We start from the raw sequence: 22085 nt of genomic DNA, 5'->3' as shown, positions 1-22085 counted from the left end.
TGAAACAATAATTTATATGCTTTTATTTAGTCTTCTGTAGAATATCTCTGTAAATAGGTTTCTGTTCCTGGCACACTATTCATGTGTTTTTTTGTTTGTTTGTTTATAAAATAAAACCCCAAGTCCACTAAGCCTATTTAAATTTCCATATAATTTATTGTATTGTAATAAATCTTTGAATCCTTAGCTAGATTTTCATTAAATGGGAATATACAACTCATGGTACACATTGCAGCTGAGGGCAAAAAGATCATTCTTAATCAGACAAGTGTTGAAAAATGATCCTGACTAGCAGCTGCCTAGTGCTTCTCTTTAAACAATGACCAAAAATAAATAAATAAATAAACAATGACAAAAAGTCATATATTTAGTGACTCATTAATATGATCAGTATTTTTTAAATCATTACATATACTGTTAAAATCTATCAACCACCTCACCTTTTCTCTTTGCCAAAATAAGCCACACAAAATACAAATTATTATAATGTATTAGTGAAAGCTGCAAAGGCACCACATAATGAAAAGACCAAGAGGTCAAGAAACCTGGTTTGTACTCTGGATTTTGAAACTGGCATTCTTGGAAAGACTTGTGCCTCCCTGTACCTCAATTTCCACATTTATTGCTTTCAACTCTGTAGAAGTATAAATTTTCCAGAGCTTTGCACCATGTACTAAATAACAGCAACAAGAATGAAACAGTCACCATTCTGTAGTCCTAGCCTCCACTTTATATTCTTTTTTTTTTTTTTCCCCATGGTGACATATTTACTGAGGATCCATGGACTAGTCATTCTCCTGTCCCTTGATTAAAAGCTCAGTCTACTCTTTTAGAGCAACTGATTATTTTCAAGATATTCTGTGTCTTTCATAAGGGTGTTTTGCCAAAGACTATGTAGCAAAAAGGGACCTTTAGAGACCAGTTGGGCCTAGGCTCCTGCCTTCAAGTTCATTCTTTTCATAGATGAGGTGGAAGAAGAGATTTGCCTTAACTCATATCATTGGTGAGGATTTAGGAAAACTCACTTCATCTCTCTCCAGGGCCCTTGCTTTTTTTTTGTTTGGTTGGTTTTTTTTTTTGTTTGTTTTTTTACCAAACTATATTTTCTTGAGGATTAGCTAGAATTATAGACATGGTCAGTTTAATGTTTCCCAGGTTGCTCTTAGGATATGACTGCAATTTACAATGAGGCATCTTTCTAAATTAGTGCAATTATTATTATTTTATATCAACCCAGGGACTATATAGTATTACATCCTAAACAGATCGATCTGCTTTCACCTTAAATTAACAGGCATTGCTGTCTCAATTCATAATACCATGTCTTCTTCCTTTCTACTTGATTTTTAAAAATTTGCTTGTTTCTACATGATTTTTAAAGAAGGATTTGGGATTGATCAGCTACTTACATAGAAAAAGTGAAAATGTTATGTATAAGAGCAAATAAAAAAATTAATCCTAGCTAGTAAGATTTCTAAGACACTCCAGGCCTCAGTTCACTAGAAAATAGAATGCCACTTGCTTGCACCTCAAGTGCTACTTTAAGTGACAGCAGCTGAAGTCTGCAACTCACTGTTAGGTCTTCTTTTCATATTTATGATAGCTATTATGGTCACCTTATGTCTTTCTGATTGAAAAAAAATACAAAGAGAAAAATAAATATGGCTTTTAGCTTTGAAAACTATGCTGCCATGTTACAATGTATTTCTATTTTGTTTTACCCAAATGAATAGGTCATACAGCTCACTATCTTGGAAAAATATGGCAAATTCATTAAATGATTTTCCTGGTTGAGTTATTTCTCTACGTTTCTAGATATAGATGTATGCATGGATATGTATCCTAGATAAAATTACTACTCGTATGGGGATTATTTTGTAATTAAATCCACTGTCTTGTAGCCTTTAGCAGTATGACTATATCTAAACGAAAATTCTTTCCTTTAACAAACCAATTTCATATTATTTTTCTTTGGGATTTATGCTCAGTGGATCTACTAATTCAATAAACATCTATCACAGCATTGAAGATAGAATGAAGAAAAATACACAGTAATTTCTTTAAGAAGATATGAGATAAGATGAAGAGAATGACATTCAAACAGTTCATTCCCATAGAACTAAGTTGACCCTCAAATGGGAGCACAAAAAGGGCTACTAATTAATCTTTGGCTCTCCTGAAAGGCCTACTAGAGGAGGGGTTGTCTAAACTAAGCCTTACCAAAATTAAATAAATAAATTAGAAAAATGTCTAAATAACAGTTTAAATCATTTAATTAGAAAATATAATCTGATAAGACCATGTGGTATTCACAATTAAAATGAAAAATTAGAACTCAATATCAACAGAAATTTCAAAAAGCAGTGTTAACTCAAAATCTTGTAACAATAAGCTATTTAGTGCCATTCATATGAAATATAAAAATACAAAAATGTTCTATATGTGCTTGTTGATTAACAAATATATAAAAATAGGAATAGAATATAGATATTTAAAAAAAAAAAAAGCTAAGGATAACAATTACCTCTATGAAAGAGAAAGGGAAACGTTATTGGGAAAGATTACATAGGGGACTTCAAATGTAAGTATAGTACTTTTATTTAAACTAAAATCTGTAGCAAATATAGAAAAAATTAAGATTTGATAATTCTATAAGAAGACAAACAGATGTTAATGATATTTCCTATACTTTTCTAAGTGATAGAAATATTTGACTGAAAAAAATAAATGAGTGATTGGGGAGCATAGATTGTGGAGAGTGAAGAAGGTAGAGGGCGGTCAGAGAGAGAGCCTGGAAGTGAAAAGGGGTACACAAAGGGGGCAGAAGAGCTGCTGGCAGGGCTTGGGAGTTGCTTTTCATCACCAACAAAAAAACATAGTTTTGTGTGCTTTTGAGGGAGACCTAGAGGCCAAAGATGAGAAGAAGTTAGATTAAAAAAATAAAAAAAGTTTCCCTGTAGTAACCATGATGATCCTTGGCTTCAAGCCTAGACAACGTCAGTTCAGTTCAGTTCAGTTCAGTCCAGTCGCTCAGTCGTGTCCGACTCCTTGCGGCCCCATGAATCACAGCACGCCAGGCCTCCCTGTCCATCACCAACTCCCGGAGTTTACTCAAACTCATGTCCATCGAGTCGGTGATGCCATTAATCCAGGCAATGTCAGGCCAGCTTTTTCCCACAGCGTAGAGCTCTGGTTCAATTACATAATATTTGCTCTCATATCCCCCACAAATTTTAACTAAATTCAAACTAGACAAATAGGATTGCATTAAGGAAAACTGATGTATTTTTAAAAATCAGAATTTTTTTTTTTGCAAGATATTGAAGAGTATATTTACATATGACATAGATTTTGTTTAAATAGAATGCTTTGATATAGTGCAGGTGAAGTTTAGGAACAAGGTATCAAGCTCTGTCCTCCTCCGGCTCCTTCTTGCTCCTGTGCACTGTGGGATTTCTCACTGCTACATGACCGCAGGGGAAGCATCCTTATTGATGGGTAGAAAAAATTCACATTTTGACAGTGAATTTCTGATTCACTGCTAAATAAACAGTTCCACTGAGGAGGTGTAAATTTCCTCTTCATTAGAGCAGAATTTGCTACAAAATTAGAGTCCTCAGGGACTGCTCTACCAATCTCACCTCCAAACTAATTTAGAATTAATGGAGACAAGAACTGAGAAAGTCAAGGTTGTGTCTTCTTGATGCAAATCTAGTGATTAAAAGGTGATAATTTAGTCAATCTGATTATATCATATAGACAGTACTTGTAGATTTATGGAATGAAGCATTTTTCTTATCTAAAAATCTGTTAAATTTGCCTGGTAGACCAAGGAGCTTATTTTCTCCATGATTAGAAAAGACAATGAATTCATATATTTTCAGGGCATAGTGTCCTTTTATTATTCTTTGAAATAAAGAGTCATAACGGTTGTTCAAGTTTCCTAGTTAATGAGGTGATACACAAATTCCCATCACAATGTGAGCTGTATCCTATGTGATGTGAGATAGGCATCTAGGAGTCCTTTCTCATTCTCCTCTCTCATCATTAGAGCAGTACTGGTGAAAGAAGAGAACTGGAGAAAACTGGTTAGAATTAAACATGAATGACTAGGAGAGTGACACAAGAGAATTAAAAGGAAAATCATTGCATTGGAGATTATAATATAATCTCATTATGGGTCAATTAGAAGATTTAATGGAGATGAAAGTATGTGATGATATCTTTTTTTCTTCAAAGGAAGAAAGCTGATAATATGTCTCACAGCTCTGTGCCTTCCTCTTCCCACCAAGTTAACTAATGCCAACATCTTCACACTTCTTTAGGCTAATGCAAATGTGGTTTTATTAAAAATTACCTTGTGTTGACTTAAAAAATGCACAGTATGAGAGTTTCAACTTAAGTTTTATTTGGGGCAAAATGAGGACTGCACCCTGGGAGGCAGCACCTCAGATAGCTCTGAGAAACTGCTCCAAAGAGGCAAAGGGGAAAGATCAGAATATAGGTGATTTTGGTGAAGGGAGAGTACGTGTAATCAAGCACATATTTTTTCCAAAATGTTTCTACTAGTCTCATGAAGCTTTTGCTAGTCAAGAGAAGCAGTCATCACCATGAATGATTTTAGTGATTTTCTAGATATAAGGAGATAACAAGAGTTGGATTCATAAAATTGGCTCCTGAAAATGTCTAGCCATCCAAACACCTATTCTGCCAGTTTTCCCCTGAGTACAGAGGGCCCTGTTTCTGATCTCTACCCTGAACTCCTTTCATGGAGTGTTGAAGGTCAGCAGCTGCAGCAGCATATGAATAATTCTTGTAGAGGTAGATGGCAAGTGCCAATTTGTAGTTGACACTAGGAACATTGTTGATTTACTCTAAATGTTGGAGTAATTTTGCAGAAAATTCATAAGGTTAACAAAATAAAGTAATATAGGAATATTAAATCTTACTTTAAACTTTGAACATTGGAAACTTCAGAATCATACTTGTTTGTTGGACTATTTAAAGTCTATTAATCTAAAACAGCTTACTTGTCAAAAAGGAAAAATCATATATGGCATAATGTATTTTAGATTCAGCACCCTTATCCACATAATCAAAGCCAAATACAGTGCAACGCTTTTCTCGGTCTTTCTAATTAGAGACACTGAGAATAGCAATACTATATCCAATCTAAGAAATCAAATCAGAATGTTTCATTTGTTTTTTCTCAAGTAATCTTCTAAATATTCACCAATAATGTATATACATCTTTACAGAGCAAGTGCAGTTTTCTTAAAGAAAATTACTAGTATATGACTTTCCAGAAAGTATTTTAAATGACTTCTGAAGCTCTGAATTATGGAAACCCATTGTAGTGTGTTTGGATGACTTTGAACCACACTTTATTCTATACAAGCCGTTAGTATTAAAGTTCACAGGTTGTTCTGATGAAATAGGAACACACCAGTCTGTTTCTCAAGCTCAGGAAACAAGGGGATGTCTATAAACCAAGAATGTTCTCAGGTCATAGCCACAGGAACTCGGACTCTAATTGTTCCTCAACTGTCAAATCTTCATCTAACACAAATGCTAATAGGTCTGAGTGCCTCCTTCCCAATTTGTCCTTCCTTTTGTCTAATTAAAAGGAATGGGGAATACGTGTAACTCTATGGCTGATTCGTGTCAATGTATGACAAAACCCACTGAAATGTTGTGAAGTAATTGGCCTCCAACTAATAAAATAAAATTTAAAAAAATAAAAAATAAATAAATAAAAGGAATGCTGGTATACTGATAACATAGGAAAAAACAGATTTGTAGTTCAGAGTGACAAAAGGGAAAATAAAACCAAGCATTTAAAAATAAGTATGTGACAAACTAAGACCTAGAAGAAGAATTAGGAAGCTATCTAGACTTTCATGCTTTCAAAAGTTGATCTGATTATAATAGAAAAAGGCAAACACCTTGTAGAACATAACCGCTTTACAGAATGATTTTGAACCACTGCCCTTGGCTAGAAAGCAAGGTTTCCTGTATGTGTTCCTTGAAACCCTTAATAGAGCTCAAAGCAAATTTCATTAATATACTTTGATTGAAAAGTTATACATTTCTGTATCACTGCACTTAAAGTAAGTTTAAAAAATCCATTGTAAGGCTAAATGTATATTTTTAGAAAATATTTTCTGCATTCTTGATCCATACTTGAACTCATTTGTAGATCAAAAAATAAATGCATTGAAAACATTACAGGACAAAGACAATTTTGACCCCATAATTAGAAACCAGTTACCCTGATATCTACAAATCCTGCCTCCTTCATTACAGCAAGTTTCTTGGCTTATTGTCCAAGGCTAAGCAAAATAATTTTTTGTTAATTAAAAGTTAGAGGAAACTTAATTCAGTCATATATTCATCAGCATGTGCCAGACAAAAATTGTAAAATAATGAATTCACAGCTTCATTTATGAACATGTGTGAGGATTATAGAATATCTTGTCACTTAGCATTCATTTAATTGAAGGGCAGAACAAGTGAACTTTAGAAAAGGCAGACAAGGTGGCATTATCAAAATTTTAATAAAGATTTAATTTAAAATTATTTTATCTAATAGAGCAATTTAATATCTTATGTATAAAAGAGTTATTGCATGATTTATTTAATCCTTGGTTTTATTCAAAAGATCTCTAAATTTATCCTCTGTGCATTAATTGATCACCTTAGCCAGGACATGCCAAGTGGACCAGTTTTCTTGTGGAAACGGGCGCTGCATTCCCAGAGCATGGCTGTGTGACCGGGAAGATGACTGTGGGGATCAGACAGACGAAATAGCATCTTGTGGTAAGTTGTGAGCTTTCAAGCTGTTATTGGAGACTGTGTCAAACAGAAGATTCTATCACTATCATTTCTATTAAAAGGCTGTTTATTTCTTTATAAATGCAAGTCGACAAGGCAGAAGATGTTACTTGTTATTACTGCCTTTTGGGCCTGAGTGTGTACTTTAATGATAACTGCAGAATGTATCCCTTCACGAGGCACTAGCCATATCATTGGCTAAAATAGATGGATCTGAACATTGCAGATTTTAGTAGGAAGTGATTATTATAAGACTAACAGGACATTCCCAAATGTTCTTTATTAATCTTATGTATATAATGATTAAATTTTTCAAACAGAATAGCTCACCCAGTGACATGTGGAGTAATTGAGGAGGACATGCTTCTTGTTTGTATGCATGTGTTACACTCTTGGAGCAATACACCATAGAGGCTGAGAATACACAGTTGATAAGCCATTTGTTTCATTTCTAAAGGGTTGTATCATTTTGAAGGACAAAATTTTTATTAGTTGAAAGCATTTTTTAAAGGCAAAATTCCTATTATTACATAAAGTTGCAAATTTAACTACACCCATTTGTACCCATATATCAGTAGGCCATATTATCATTTGTGTACTAAAACACAATAAGGAAATGAACCAGATTTTCTAAGTCTTCCACTTTATTTCAGTCATGGCTTTGGATATTTTAAATTACTATGGGACAGCATAAATTAGACATGTGTAGCACATTTATTAAAATAGAATACAGCTGGGTACGTATTTTTAGTATTTTGACTCCAAGTTATAGTAGTTCTACCAGTAGAGAAATAAGGAGATGTTTTTCTAACTCCTCAATTCAAATGGTTCTGTTTAGCATGTGCACTCTCTGTTTACTTAAAAATTTTCTTTTTAAATTTTTTTATATCACACTAAGTCCCTATAAATATTTGAATTTATAACCGCTCAAAAATATCTAGATAAAGTAAGTATTAATCATTGGCAATTGACTTTCCACAGAAGACAGTAGAGATACTAAAAGAAAAATAAAAGGCAAATAGAGAATTATATAATTGTACATTTTACATGTAGAATTTCTGAGGGCTGGCCAGTTAAGGGGATTGAATAGTGTATTTTCTCTCCTTTCCAATGTCCAGACTAGTCATGTGGCTGGGTCTGCTTCTAGAGGGCTCTACTTTTTAGAAAAACTTAAGCTTTTCTGCTCTTAGCATCTCCATCCAGAGTATCCCAGAAAGATAATGAGCAACCTGAAAACATTAAATACAGAGAAAGTCTGGAGTTAGATTCCCAAGTCAGAAAAGAAATGCCTTGAAAAACAGACTAGGAAATTTGTGATGAGCTCTTTAGAGTATTTTGATCAGGACATTGAGCTGACTTATTTTTAGTAATGGATCTAGTGTAATATTTTTTTCTTTATTTTAGTAATTTGAATCAAAAGAGAAGAATCCCTAAAATTTCAGTAATAATGAAAATAATCATGCCAGCAAACTAACAAACTTTTCATGAGGTGAGTGGACAAAAAGTGTCAGGAGTCCAGACACGTATTTTCTTACTGAATCTTTACAACGAATCTACTGGAAGTATATTACTCTCCACATTTTACAGTTAAGAGAATCAAAATTTTAAGTCATGAATAACATGTGAGAGATAACAAAATGAATAAATATTCATGGAAAAATTCATGGACCAGACCATGAATCCAACTATGCTTGAAACTAAAACTCAACCGTTTCAGTGAACTTGGTTTGGAAACCAAGGATAGGGTGCAGATAGGGGGCATTATGGTGGTTTAGTCACTAAGTCGTATCCAATTTTTGCAACCCCGTGGACTCTAGTCGGCCAGGCTCCTCTGTCCATGGGATTCTCCAGGCAAGACTACTGGAATGGATTGCCATTTCCTTCTCCAGGGATCTTCCCGACCCAGAATTGAACCCAGGTCTCCTTATAGACTGAGCTACTAGGGAAATTAATGCCATTATACATATCCTTAACTATCTGATTTAAATGCACAAACACCTGTATGGAATTTTGTTGATCTGTGTGTTGGTAAATCAACATATATTAGTGGAGAGGAGCCCCAAACTAGTGTTTGCTTATTTTTGTGGTGTAAATACTCCACTGGCCAATATCAATTTGACAACATGACTCTCTGAATGTGGAGGAGAACTTGTACATAACAATATGCAGTATTTCCATGATACAGACGCAATCAGCATAAATAACGTCAAAAGCAAAATACCTAGAAAATGATAAACTGTATTAATTACCCTTGTTTTCAACGCTACTTAATTGTAAGTTTATATGATTTATCATTATGTTTTAAAACATTGCCTGTGTGCTTAACAACTGACTCAAAAATCCTTGAAAATTTAAGAATTGGCTCTATAAGCTGGTACAAGATGCCTCCAGCACACCACAGGGTATACAAACAATGTGAAGTTTATTTGTCAAATAGCATAGTTCTGAAATATGAAATTTTAGAGAATATCAGTAAACCATATGGGCTGGTATCAGTACCATTTCCCTTTAAAGTGTAAGAAACATGTTTCTCTCCAGACATGTTCCTCTCTTTAGCAACATACTTTTAACACTCAGACTGTCATTTTAACTCAAAATCTGCATCAGTAGACAAACTCTCCGTAAACTTTTAAAGTTTAGGGAGAATTGCCTAAATTTCTTTCAAAACAGAAATTATCTCTGCACTGAATACAAAATGAAAAAAAAAAAAAAAAGTAAATTGTTTCATTCGCTGCACTAAAAAAAAAAAAAAAAAAAAGTCACTCTACTTGACTATAGTCCAGAAATAAATATAGTTTCAGCTAATTTCCAGTTTTATTAAGCATCATTAAAAATTTAGACTGGTCATATTTCACGACTCCTGATGGTGTTAGCCAAGTTCCTATAAATTTAATCCAACTAGGAGATTCTGAAATCACTTTTTCTTTTTACACTTCAGTTCCATAAACCACCTCTGTTATGTTTAGTAATGTTTGCTTTACATTGAAAAGAATATTAAAATTTGAGTTTAAAAACATAAGAAATCTGTGACTAGAAATGCTTCTGGTAGTAATTAGGAGCTGATGAGACTGTAAGGGGGGGGTCAAATTTTCAGTGGGATTCACTATCACCTCTTTAAAACCTAATTAATTTTATGTGTATTTGCCTTTACAAGTTAATTGCACATTTGGGGTTCAGATTATATGTGGGCACACACATAATTATGAAGGCCCTTGAGGATTTTCTCTTAATATGTAAATAATATGTTAAATGTTTTAGTAGATTGCCTCTATAGAAAGGAGAATCTGTAATTTGATGCTGCAAATAAGAGAGGAAATGTTAAAATTCTGAAATTTGTCTCAGAAGTATGTCAAGGAGCTAAATGATTAATCTCATTTTAAGGACATGACTTAGCACTGGTTCTCAACTTTAGCTGTCAGTTAATGAATCACCTGAGGAGCTTAAATATCTGCCCATGCCTCATCCCAGGGTACTTAAATAAGAATCTCTGGGGTAGGACCCAAGGACTAGTATTTTTAGTGCTTTCCAAAAGTATAAATAATCACTCACATTCTAGTACCATTAAGGCACCTGTTTTCAATTTTGAGCATAAATCAAAATCTCTGTAGGGTTCATTCAAAAACAGAAGGCTAGAACCCATTCCCAGAGCCTCTGATTCTGTAGGTCATGTTGTTATTCCAGGGACCACACTTTAGGAACTATTGACTTAAGGGAATAAACTTTCATATTTGATTTTATTTCAGTTCAGTCAGTCAGTCGTGTCTGCCTCTTTGCGACCCCATGAATCGCAGCACACCAGGCCGCCCTGTCCATCACCAACTCCCAGAATTTACTCAAACTCATCACCGACTCATCACCGATGGTGATGCCATCCAGCCATCTCATCCTCTGTTGTCACCTTCTCCTCCTGCCCCCAATCCCTCCCAGCATCAGGGTCTTTTCCAATGAGTCAACTCTTTGCATGAGGTGGCCAAAGTACTGGAGTTTCAGCTTCAGCATCAGTCTTTCCAATGAACACCAAGGACTGATCTCCTTCAGGATGGGCTGGTTGGATCTCCTTGCAGTCCAAGGGACTCTCAAGAGTCTTCTCCAACACCATAGTTCTGATTTTATTTAACATACACTTAATGACTGTTTATATATGCAAAACTAATTTATGATGGGAGCAATTATCCAAACAAATGTAATTCCCATCTCCACATTGTAGCATTAAATATAAGGTTATTTCATGATTAAATAGAATATTTCACACAAACTTGCGTTTTTGCCCTTTGGACAATTAATAGTCAAAAATAGCATAGTTTATTTTAAAATTTAGTTTAACAATTTTGGGGTTGCTTTTTGAATGATCCAATGGATGTTGGCAATTTGATCTCTGGTTCCTTTACCTTTTCTGAATCCAGCTTGAATATCTGGAAGTTCTCAGTTCACATACTATTGAACCCTGGCTTTGAGAATTTTGAGCATCATTTTGCTTGCATGTGAGGTGTGCAATTGTGTGGTAGTTTGAACATTCTTTAGCATTGCCTTTCTTTGGAATTGGAATGAAAACTGACCTTTTCCAGTCCTGTGGCCACTGCTGAGTTTTCCAAATTTGCTGGCATATTGAGTGCAGCACTTTAACAGACATCCCTATGAGTGTCCAGGATTCTCTGGCAGAGGCATGGGTCAACAGAGGCCTGCTGCAGGGTTAGGCGCACTGAACACAACATTGCCTACACAAGACCCTTTGAAGGAGGTTGCCATTATCTTCATTACCCCTACCATAGTTTGGTCTCAGGTCAAACAACAGGGAGGGAACAACCCCACCCATCAACAGAAAATTGGATTAAAGATTTACTGAGCATGGTCCCGCTCATTAAAACAAGACCCAGTTTCCCCCAGACAATCTCTCCCATCAGGAAGCTTCCATAAGCCTCTTATCCTTATCCTGTTCCATCAGAGGGCAGACAGAATGAAAACCACAATCACAGAAGACTAATCAAACTGATCACATGTATCACAGCCTTGTCTAACTCAACCAAACAACAGGGAGGGAACAACCCCACCCATCAACAGAAAATTGGATTAAAGATTTACTGAGCATGGTCCCGCTCATTAAAACAAGACCCAGTTTCCCCCAGACAATCTCTCCCATCAGGAAGCTTCCATAAGCCTCTTATCCTTATCCTGTTCCATCAGAGGGCAGACAGAATGAAAACCACAATCACAGAAGACTAATCAAACTGATCACATGTATCACAGCCTTGTCTAACTCAATAAAACTATGAGCCATGCCGTGTAGGGCCACCCAAGATGGATAGGTCATGGAGGAGAGTTCTGACAAAATGTGTCCTCTGAAGGAGGGAATGGTAAACCATTTCAATATTCTTGCCTTGAGAACCTCATGAACAGTATGAAAAGGCAAAAAGATATGACACTGAAGGATGAACTCCCGAGGTCAGTAGGTGCCCAATATGCTACTGGAGAAGAGTAATAACTCCAGAAAGAATGAATAAACAGAGCCAAAGCATAAACAGTGCCCAGCTGTGATGTGACTGGTGATGGAAGTAAAGTCTGATGCTGTAGAGAGCAATATTTCATAGAAACCTGGAATACTAGGTCCATGAATCAGGGTAAATTGGAAGTGGTCAAACAGAAGATGTTAGCAGAGCCTCCCCTAAAGGAGTGCTTTCTTGCCTCTTCCAGTTTCTGTGGGCTCCTGACTCTTCTTGACTGTGGCAGCATAACTCTAATCTTCTGTCTTGTCTTCACATAGATTCTTCTCTGTGTCTCTTTCTCCTACAAGGACACCAGTCATTGCCCATTCTTAATCCAAGATGATCTCAAGATCCTTAACTTAATTACATCTACAAAGACACTTTCTACATAAGGTCACAACACAGGTACTAGGGTTTAAAAATTGGACAAATTTTTTGAGCGATACAATTGAATCCACTATACCTGGGGAAGTTTATTATGCTCTGTTTCACCAACTGAAGTATAATAGTGGCTCAGGTATAGGTAGTTTTAAAAGATGAACAGGTAATTCTGTATGCAACCTGATTTGTGAAAATTACTCTCCTAATACCTATTAATTTAGTCCCTTCCTGCTGGTTAAATTTCTCACCATGTCTCTCTATTTCATGATTCAATCCACTTCTCTTGCTTTTCCTTTGCACCTAGAGCTTTCTACTAACTGAAGCAATTTCTTGGCCTGCTAGCCACTGGGCAATAATAGTTACAACTACCTCTATGGTGCTGACCTTTACATAGAGGCGCATATGGTGCACTTCTGTGGTGCAGCCCTTTACATTTCTATCAAAAGTAAACTTGACTCCTTTAAAGAGTTCAGTAGCATTTATCACCTCATTGGTTATTAATTAATTAATAGCAGGTGTTTATTAATTATATATATATATATGCACATAAACACACACTATATACACATTCTCATATATATAAACACACACACAAATGTACATGTTTACTCAAACATATATATAATCAGAATCAAATAGTATATATAAAATCTATATAGTACCTGGTATCTAGTATCTAGTAGTCATTCAATAAAATGTTATCCAATAAATTTGTTATAGATATATCTTCTTTTTTCTTCTTTCTAAATAACTTTTTATTCTCAAATGAGAATATATATGTATGTGTATATGTTCTCAAATGGAAATATATTTTCAACTGGGGTTGGAGTTGGTCTGATTGCAATTAGTTAAGAAAATAGCAGTATTTCCATATCTTTTTTTTAATATTCAAATGTTTTGAAAGATATCAAACTGAAGTCCTATACTGATCTAGGAAACATCATTTCCATCATGCTGAGTTGGCATTTTGCAAACAGAAACTATATGCATAGGCCAATATTTGAATCATGAGTTGCTATTCATTGCTATGAAATCTTTTCTAGCATTTAAACAGAACTTAGGTGACTGAAGTTAGGACCCTACCCCAGGGTACACTGCCAAAAGGCAGTCAGGATGCAACTTTTGTTTTTGCTCCTGAGCCAGTATCCTTTTCAGAGCCTCAACTATGTGCTCTCAAATATTGTAAAATCAGTTTTTCTATCTTCTAGAGTTCACCATCTGGAGAAGGAAATGGCAACCCACTCCAGTACTCTTACCTGGAAAATCCCATGGATGGAGGAGCCTGGTAGGCTGCAGTCCTTGGGGTCACAAAGAGTCAGACATGACTAAGCAACTTCACTTTCAGTTTTCACTTCCATGCATTGGAGAAGGAAATGGCAACCCACTCCAGTGTTCTTGCTTGGAGAATTCCAGGGATGGGGAAGCCTGGTGGGGTTGCACAGAGTCGGACACAACTGAAGCTACTTACCAGCAGCACCAGAGTTCACCAAGTCACATATTTTAATTTACTATGTTCTGAATGCCTGGATTATTTAAAAAAAAAAAAAAAAAAAAAAAGGCAAAGTTTCTGTTAGAGGTAAAAGAGGGGAGAGGGTAAAAACCAAAGTTCAATCAGTAATGAACAAAATACTTAAAAACTATGACAAATGCTATGAAAGAAATAGGAAACTAAATGACATGCTACCTGGTTTATTTATATGTGAATTTTCTAAATATTGATGCATTTTTATCTATGAAAATTTATCCATATCCTTTCTTTGATATGTGTAATCCTTATACAGTAGGACTGGGTCCTTATATGGTAGTGAAATTCTAGGCTAAAATACGTCCATAATCTAGTCCATCTCTGTCACTATTTTGTATAAAACTATATATTTGTGTGTATATATACAAGTTTAGATTTAAAAATTCAAGTAAACTTATTTAAAAATAATTATTTTAATTGTCAGGGATGCTTATTACTCTCAGATATGAATCCAGTCTTTGAAAATATTTCTGCAGCCATAAAATATATAAAAACAGAAAATCTAGCTGTTCTCTCTCCTGTATTTTCAGTTTAACCCACTGGTTTCTTCTCATTAATATTTATGCATGTTCAACTTTCACTTTCTTTAAAAAAGGTTACTACCAGCATAAATACCAAATTCTCCTTTGGTCATACACATCTCATCAGCTATCACATTAATTCTTACTTTCCTCATAACTAATGTCTTGGGAAAGTTGAATAAAATTTGTGTATCCATCTGCCAATTTAGTTTACTATAAAAAGTGGAAACTCATGAAAATGGCCTTTGTCAAGCTCAACAAGGGGGAAAAAAAATTTGGGTAGGGCATGTCAGTTTGTATTTAATGTTATCTGAGCAGATTTCATCATAGCTGTGCTTCTCCTTGAAACATTTTTTCCTCTTGTCTTCCATGAGAAGACATTTCCTCATTTAACCCCTACACTTCTCTGGCTCCTTTGTCTCTGCCTAACTTTCAGATAATCCTTCATTATTTTCTTTGTGAAAGGAAGTAAATTGTTTTCTAAAACATTCTTATTTCTTACTTATTTGTTTGTTTGTTTAGAAATGAGAGTACAATTTCCACTCCTGATTCAGTATTGTCAATCATTTACAGGTTAGTTTAGGTTTTATAAATTTCCTCTTGGTATTTGCTGTTTTACTACAGTGATTCTATACATACATTTATTTTTAATTATCTTAAGATAGACTGTGCTTCTTATATCTAAAGTCATATCTCTCATAAATTCTGGGAAATTCTAGAGAAGTTTCCTTTTGAATAGTATCTAATCTCCATTCTCTCTCTTCCATATTTTTGGAACTATTAGGTTAATGCTTGATCATTTTAGTCTATTCTTCATGATTCTTGATCCCTTCTTACATTATTTTTGAACTGAAACCATGGAGATCTCTTCATACCTGTCTTCCAGTTTAATATTGTTCCTTCAAATATATAAATTTGTAATTTAACTTTTGCTGGGAGAAACATCAATAACCTCAGATACACAGATGACACCACCCTTATGGCAGATAGCAAAGAAGAACTAAAGACCCTCTTGATGAAAGTGAAAGAGGAGAGTAAAAAAGTTGTCTTAAAACTCAACATTCATAAAACTAAGATCATGGCATTTGGCCCCATCACTTCATGGAAAATAGATGAGGAAACAATTGAAACAGTGATGGACTTTATATTCTTGGGCTCCAAAAGCACTGCAGATGGTGACTGCAGTCATGAAATTAAAAGACACTTGCTCCTTGAAAGAAAAGCTATGACTAACCTAGACAGCATATTACAAAGCAGATGTTACTTTGCTAACAAAGGTCTGTCTAGTCAAAGCTATGATTTTTCCAGTAGTCATATATGGATGTGAGAGTTGGACTATAAAGAAAGCTGAGCACAGAAGAATTAATGCTTTTCAGTTGTGGTGTTGGAGAAGAATTTTGAGAGTCCCTTGGACTGCAAGGAGACCCAACCAGTCCATCCTAAAGGAGATCAATCCTGACTATTCATTAGAGGGACTGATGCTAAAGCTCCAATACTTTGGCCACCTGGTGCAAAGAATTGACTCAATGGAAAAGACCCTGATGCTGGGAAAGTTTGAAGGCAGGAGAAGGGGATGACAGAGGATGAGATGGTTGGATGGGATCACCAACTCAATGGACGTGAGTTTGAACAAGCTTTGGGAGTTGGAGATGGATGAGAAGGCCTGGTGTGCTGCAGTCAATGGGATTGCAAAGAGTCAGACATGACTGAGTGACTGAACTGAACTGAACTGATGCATTTTGAAAGTTAAAGGCTCTAGTTTTCATTTCTAAATGTTCTATTTGATTCTTTTTCATGTTCCCCTACTTTTTTTCTCAGAATATCTTAGAATGACCTTGCATTTAAACAATTTGTCTTCCTCCTTTAGTTAAATTTTGACTTCCCTATTTTATAGTACCTATCATATTTCAATCTCACTTCTGTCAGATATTTTTAAAATATGTGGAGAGCTTGTAGATGTGTTTCTTCAATTTGCTACATCTGCTGAATTTCTGTCACCAGATTTTTTCTTTCACCTTTTTAATTTTTGTTTTATTTTTTGTGATTTGAACTTTGAGACTATTTTCCTTTTTTTTTTTTTTCTTTTTGTGGGGTGGGGGGCCCTATGAGATTTCCCTGGTGGTTCAGATGGTAAAGCGTCTGTCTATGATGCAGGGAACCTGGGTTCAATCCCTGGGTTGGGAAGATCTCCTGGAGAAGGAAATGGTAACCCATTCCAGTATTCTTGCCTGGAAAATCCCATGGACAAGAGTATCCTGGCAGGCTACAGTCTATGGGGTCGCAAAGAGTCGGACACGACTGAGTGACTTCACTTTCTTTCTATAGAAGTCTTGTTTTCATATCAGTTGCATTAAAACACCCTGATAATTCTTGGAAATGTTATGTGTCCTGGATTAATTTTCCCCCATCACTGGATTAATTTTTACCTTGAATTTTTAAGCTTGAGGTTTCCTGAACTGTAGAAACTAGAGTTTATGATATAGTCCATACATGTACAGGAAAGGTGATATATTTTTTCACTTACAGTCCAAGCTAAGACATCTCCTGTATTGAGAGGAATGTCATCTCAGGCACCCTTCCACGGCATTTTAACCTCTGAGACTGGGTCTACACTAGGATAAACGCCTTTGTGGAATTAAAGAATTATCACTTATCTGAAACTGGCATTAATCCTCAAACATGTAGATTATAATTCTATCATTCTTCTATTGTCTTTCCAAGCAAAGTCACACACACACACACACACACACACATACACACACACACACACACACACACACACTCCCAGCAGTTATAGTTCACAAGCTGATCTAGTTTTCTGCACCATTCTCATTTCTGCGCTCTGAAAATTTGTATTATTTTTTTTACACATTCACCTATATGTTAAAATGTTTGCTTGCCGATTTGCCTAGCATTTCTCTTGTGTCTGCCACATTGCCAGAATTGTTCAATATTTCTTTTCTTGTTCTCAGTCTCATTCTTTATATACTCCCTGGGTGTCCCTTTAACTTCCAAGTATTTATTATATCAATGGTGAACATTTCTGAATCTGTCTCTCAAGCCTGTTTATAGCTCCTAAAATTCCACTACTTCTGTCTTACACCTTATTGCAACCATTCTGAAATTCTTGCAGTTTCTCATATATTTTATGTACTCTGACTTCTGGGCCTTCAAAAGTGCCATCTTTCTGGAATATTCTAAAAGCACCCCTTTCCCTCCTGTTTATCTCATTTAATCTGAACCTGTTATTTGTATAAACTTGTACATCACTCCTCTGGGGAACCATATCTAAGATTAGATGCTTCTGTTGTGTGTTGAAATAACACCTGGTACTGACCATATCATAGCAATTATCAGAGATTTATTAAGTCACTTGTTTAACTAAATTGCAGATGTTTTTCCTACCAGACTGTAAGTACTCTGAGAAAAGAGAATGCTGAATTCTGTATTCCCAGTGCCTAGTACTATTTGATTCATTTATCCATTCATTCTTTCTGGGTGATATATCTCTAAGGTCAAGAACTCTATCTCATACAAAGTGTTTAGTAAAATATCTTGAATGGGTAAAAACTTTCACAGTAGTTTTCTACTCTGTTTCATAGAATAGGAACCAGAGATCAGAGGCGCTAAGTAACTGTCCAATGTCACACATTAATTAATGATATTACCAGAATTTGAACTCAGGATTTGCCTGCCTGTAGTGTTTATGTTCTTTATACTTGGCATTACATGTGAGATATAAATGAGGTTTTTGTGTAACAACAATAAAAGAGCAGCAAAATAAAGAAAATTTGTGGCATTGTATTTTCTTATAATTTTTTTTTAAAGTGTATTTATTGGATCTTTTGAAATTTGTCCTATCAAAGTACCAATTCTCTGGAGACACAACTAGCATCGGTATATAGAAATGTTGTATATTTTCTCAGGATATGGTCCTACAATTGCTGTAATTTTAAAAAGTATAATTTTCCATAATTATAATTATAAGCATTAGAGTAGATAAAAATTAGGATTGAAGTATAAATAGAAGACATAAACCACAGAAAGAAGAATAAAATTTTCATACCTTTCCCCCAATGTTTTTATGCTATGATTCTTTTAAGTACATTGGTATAATCAAAATGGTAGAGTGAAAAATAATTTAATTTTGGAATCAGATAAGCATTAGGATTTTACTCTGACACTATTCAGTAATGAGTGTGTCCTCAAGCAAGTCATACTGTTGGTAATGACAATTGCATAGTTGTTGTGTAGAGTGTAAGTAATGTGTTAATATATGTGGCTAACCTAGTGCCTCTTCTCAATAAATAATAATGTATAATGTATTATAGTCTTCATCATATTTAGATTAACATCAGGGCTTCCCTAAGTGGCTCAGATCATAAAGAATATGCCTGCCATGCTGGAAGCCTGGGTTCAGTCACTAGGTCAGGAAGATCCCCTGGAGAAGGGAACGATTTCCTAACCCAGTATTGTTGCCTGGAGAATTCCATGGGCAGAGGGACATGGTGGGCTATACAGTCCATGGCATCACAAAGGTTAAGACATGACTGAGCAATTAACACTTTCTAACCATGGCTCCTATATTATTCTTAAAGACGCTTACTCCTTCGAAGGAAAGTTATGACCAACCTAGACAGCATATTAAAAAGCAGAGGCATTGCTTTGCCAACAGAAGTCCGTCTAGTCAAGGCTATGGTTTTTCCAGTGGTCATGTATGGATGTGAGAGTTGGACTATACTGAAAGCTGCTGAAGAATTGATGCTTTTGAACTGTGGTGTTGGAGAAAACTCTTGAGAGTCTCTTGGACTGCAAGGAGATCCAAGCAGTCCATCCTAAAAGAGATCAGTCCTGGGTGTTCATTGGAAGGACTGATGCTGAAGCTGAAGCTCCAGTACTTTGGCCACCAGGTGCAAAGAACTGACTCATTGGAAAAAACCCTGATGCTGGGAAAGAAAGATTGAGGGCAGGAGGAGAAGGGGACGACAGAGGATGAGATGGTTGGATGGCATCACCGACTCAATGGACATGGGTTTGGGTGGACTCTGGGTGTTGGTGATGGACAGGGAGGCCTGGTGTGCTGCGGTTCATGGGGTCGCAAAGAGTCAGACACGACTGAGCGACTGAACTGAACTGTCATTATTTTAACTTGAATCTTCTATGAATTTGCAACACACTTAGTCATAGTCAAATTCATATATATATGGATATATATTTTGAGACTTCAGTAATAAATTATTTAGAAATATTTATATGGGGAACAAAAAGGAGGAATAAGTAGGACAATTCCTAGGTTAGAGTCAGGAAATAAATGTAAATTTCATCTGAAATCTACCTCACTGGGAAACATCCGTCTAAGCTTTGTATACTGGATAAATATAAGTGCCATACCAACTGTGATTACCATTGAGAGAAAGAGAAAATTGTTGCCACTTACACAATAGCATACATATAACCTGGCAATAAATTTTAGGTGAAAGATATAATAGATAAATTGAGCATACTACCTGCAACAATAGAAGATTTTTTAACAGCCCATTAATCCATATTATATATTCTATGAGGTTGAAGTAACTATAGAAATAAAATATAGTTTTCTTTTCTGTGCTGTAATTTCAACATGTTAAAATGTAAGCCACTTTGGTTCAATATGTTTCTCTTTTTCAGAGTTAATCAGGTAGTCTTTCTAAAAGTCCTATAATTTATGTCTCAAGGAAGATCCAAAGTCAAAGAATACTTATGCAAAGTCAAGAAAAAAAAAGACACTGTGTAACATTTAAGACTTTTTCAAATACAATAATTCATAATGATATTTTAACAGAACAGGTATCCAGAAACAAAATAAAATATTAGGTTCTATTTTCAATTTAAAAGTAATAGTAACATTGAAGGACAAGGTAAATGTCAGATTTGTTTTTTAAAAGTTTATTTTTTAGGGGAAAAATGTATATTGTCATTGTACCTCATTTCTTATCACCTTCAGATGCTAATTATAGGACATCGAGCTATGAAAGCAGTGTTTTACAAATTAGTGAAAAATGGGAGGAGACCTACATTGTATTAAAATTTTTTTGATGAAAGTCTTTCTAAAATGTTTTCTACAGTTGACTGCATTATTAGGCAGAGAAAAGCCCAAGATACTTTTAACATTTCTTTATTTATTAGTTCTTTCCTTTTTCTGAAATTCAGTTACTGTGTTTTATTGGAATGCTGTGATAATCCTAGAAATTATTCAGGTGAAAAGCCCTATTTGTTCTACATTAAATTATTTTCAAGTGTTATGCATTACCGAATGACATTTCTTCTGACTTCTTGACCTTATGGACTTAAGGGACCCAGGATACCATGTTACAGACCAAGAGACTGTGATTAGAGAGGCTGTGTGATTTACCAATAAGAAAACAAAAGCGAATCATTAGTAACTTTAGGTTTTCCAAATGTTCATTAAATTAATACCTTCATTCTTTTTAATGAGTTACCCTATGCTTTCTTCTACTGCCCATCTTTTTCTTCTCTGTGGAATTTACCTATTGGTCTTATAAATTCAGTTGTAATTGCAAGAGAGATGATGTAACCAAATATTATATAAATAATAAATGAGAAAGGAAGTATAGTTGTTTAAGAACAGATGTGCACTATATGCAAATATTGACATAAAGCAAATAGACAGGCAGATATTTCTCCAGGAAAGATGAGTTTCTTTGGAATCAGAGGAGTATTGCAATTCAGGGTCTGCAACCATGGTGAGTCATATGCAAAGCTTCATAAAGGAAGGAGAACTCTTACAGAGGTGAAAAGGAAGTTGTCAGGGCTATAAAAACAGAATCCATGACTTTTCATTGCCAGGAAACAAAAGGAGTTTTTCTTACCTGTTGGGCTCAGCTATCATCCCAGGGTATGAGAACTCCCCTTCTTATCTCCCAAATCTACTTAACTGAGATTCTTATTTATTAATTTCTTACACATAACATATGTTGTATTTACTTACACATGTACATATATTTACTGTGAGCAGAAGAGACATGACTCATTTTCTTAGTGAAAATACATTGAATTTTCAATTATTTTACTCATGTTGGAAGTTTCTACCTTTTGGAAACTAATTTCCAGATGCTTTTTTTTTGACCTCTTTTTAAACTTAGAATCTAAGAACTGGTTAGAATCTTAAAGGTCACAGGGAAAATTTCTCAACTGATGGTGTATCTCATTTAATTGTGTTTTGCTTTATTGCATTTTCCAAATTGAAAACTTATGGGTACCTTGTGTTGTCAGATGATAGCATTTTTAGTAAATGAAGTATTTTCTAATTAAGGTATGTATGTTTTCTAGACATAATATTACACA

General features: G+C 35.1%; 1 protein-coding gene across 1 annotated transcript in view; it reads left to right on the top strand.

The window, feature by feature from the left end:
• The window catches only part of LRP1B (LDL receptor related protein 1B), a 1678044-nt gene that overhangs the window by 853396 nt on the left and 802563 nt on the right, over positions 1–22085 (top strand). Inside the window, exon 18 of the mRNA XM_065928990.1 lies at positions 6703–6819. Coding sequence (XP_065785062.1) covers positions 6703–6819 — 117 coding nt within the window. The remainder of the gene's footprint in view (positions 1–6702; positions 6820–22085) is intronic.

This window comes from Muntiacus reevesi, chromosome 3 (genome assembly GCF_963930625.1).
Source record: "Muntiacus reevesi chromosome 3, mMunRee1.1, whole genome shotgun sequence".
In the NCBI taxonomy this organism is placed as follows: domain Eukaryota; kingdom Metazoa; phylum Chordata; class Mammalia; order Artiodactyla; family Cervidae; genus Muntiacus; species Muntiacus reevesi.
The sequence above is the reverse complement of the archived record's forward strand: the minus strand, read 5'-3'. Positions and strand labels throughout refer to the sequence as shown.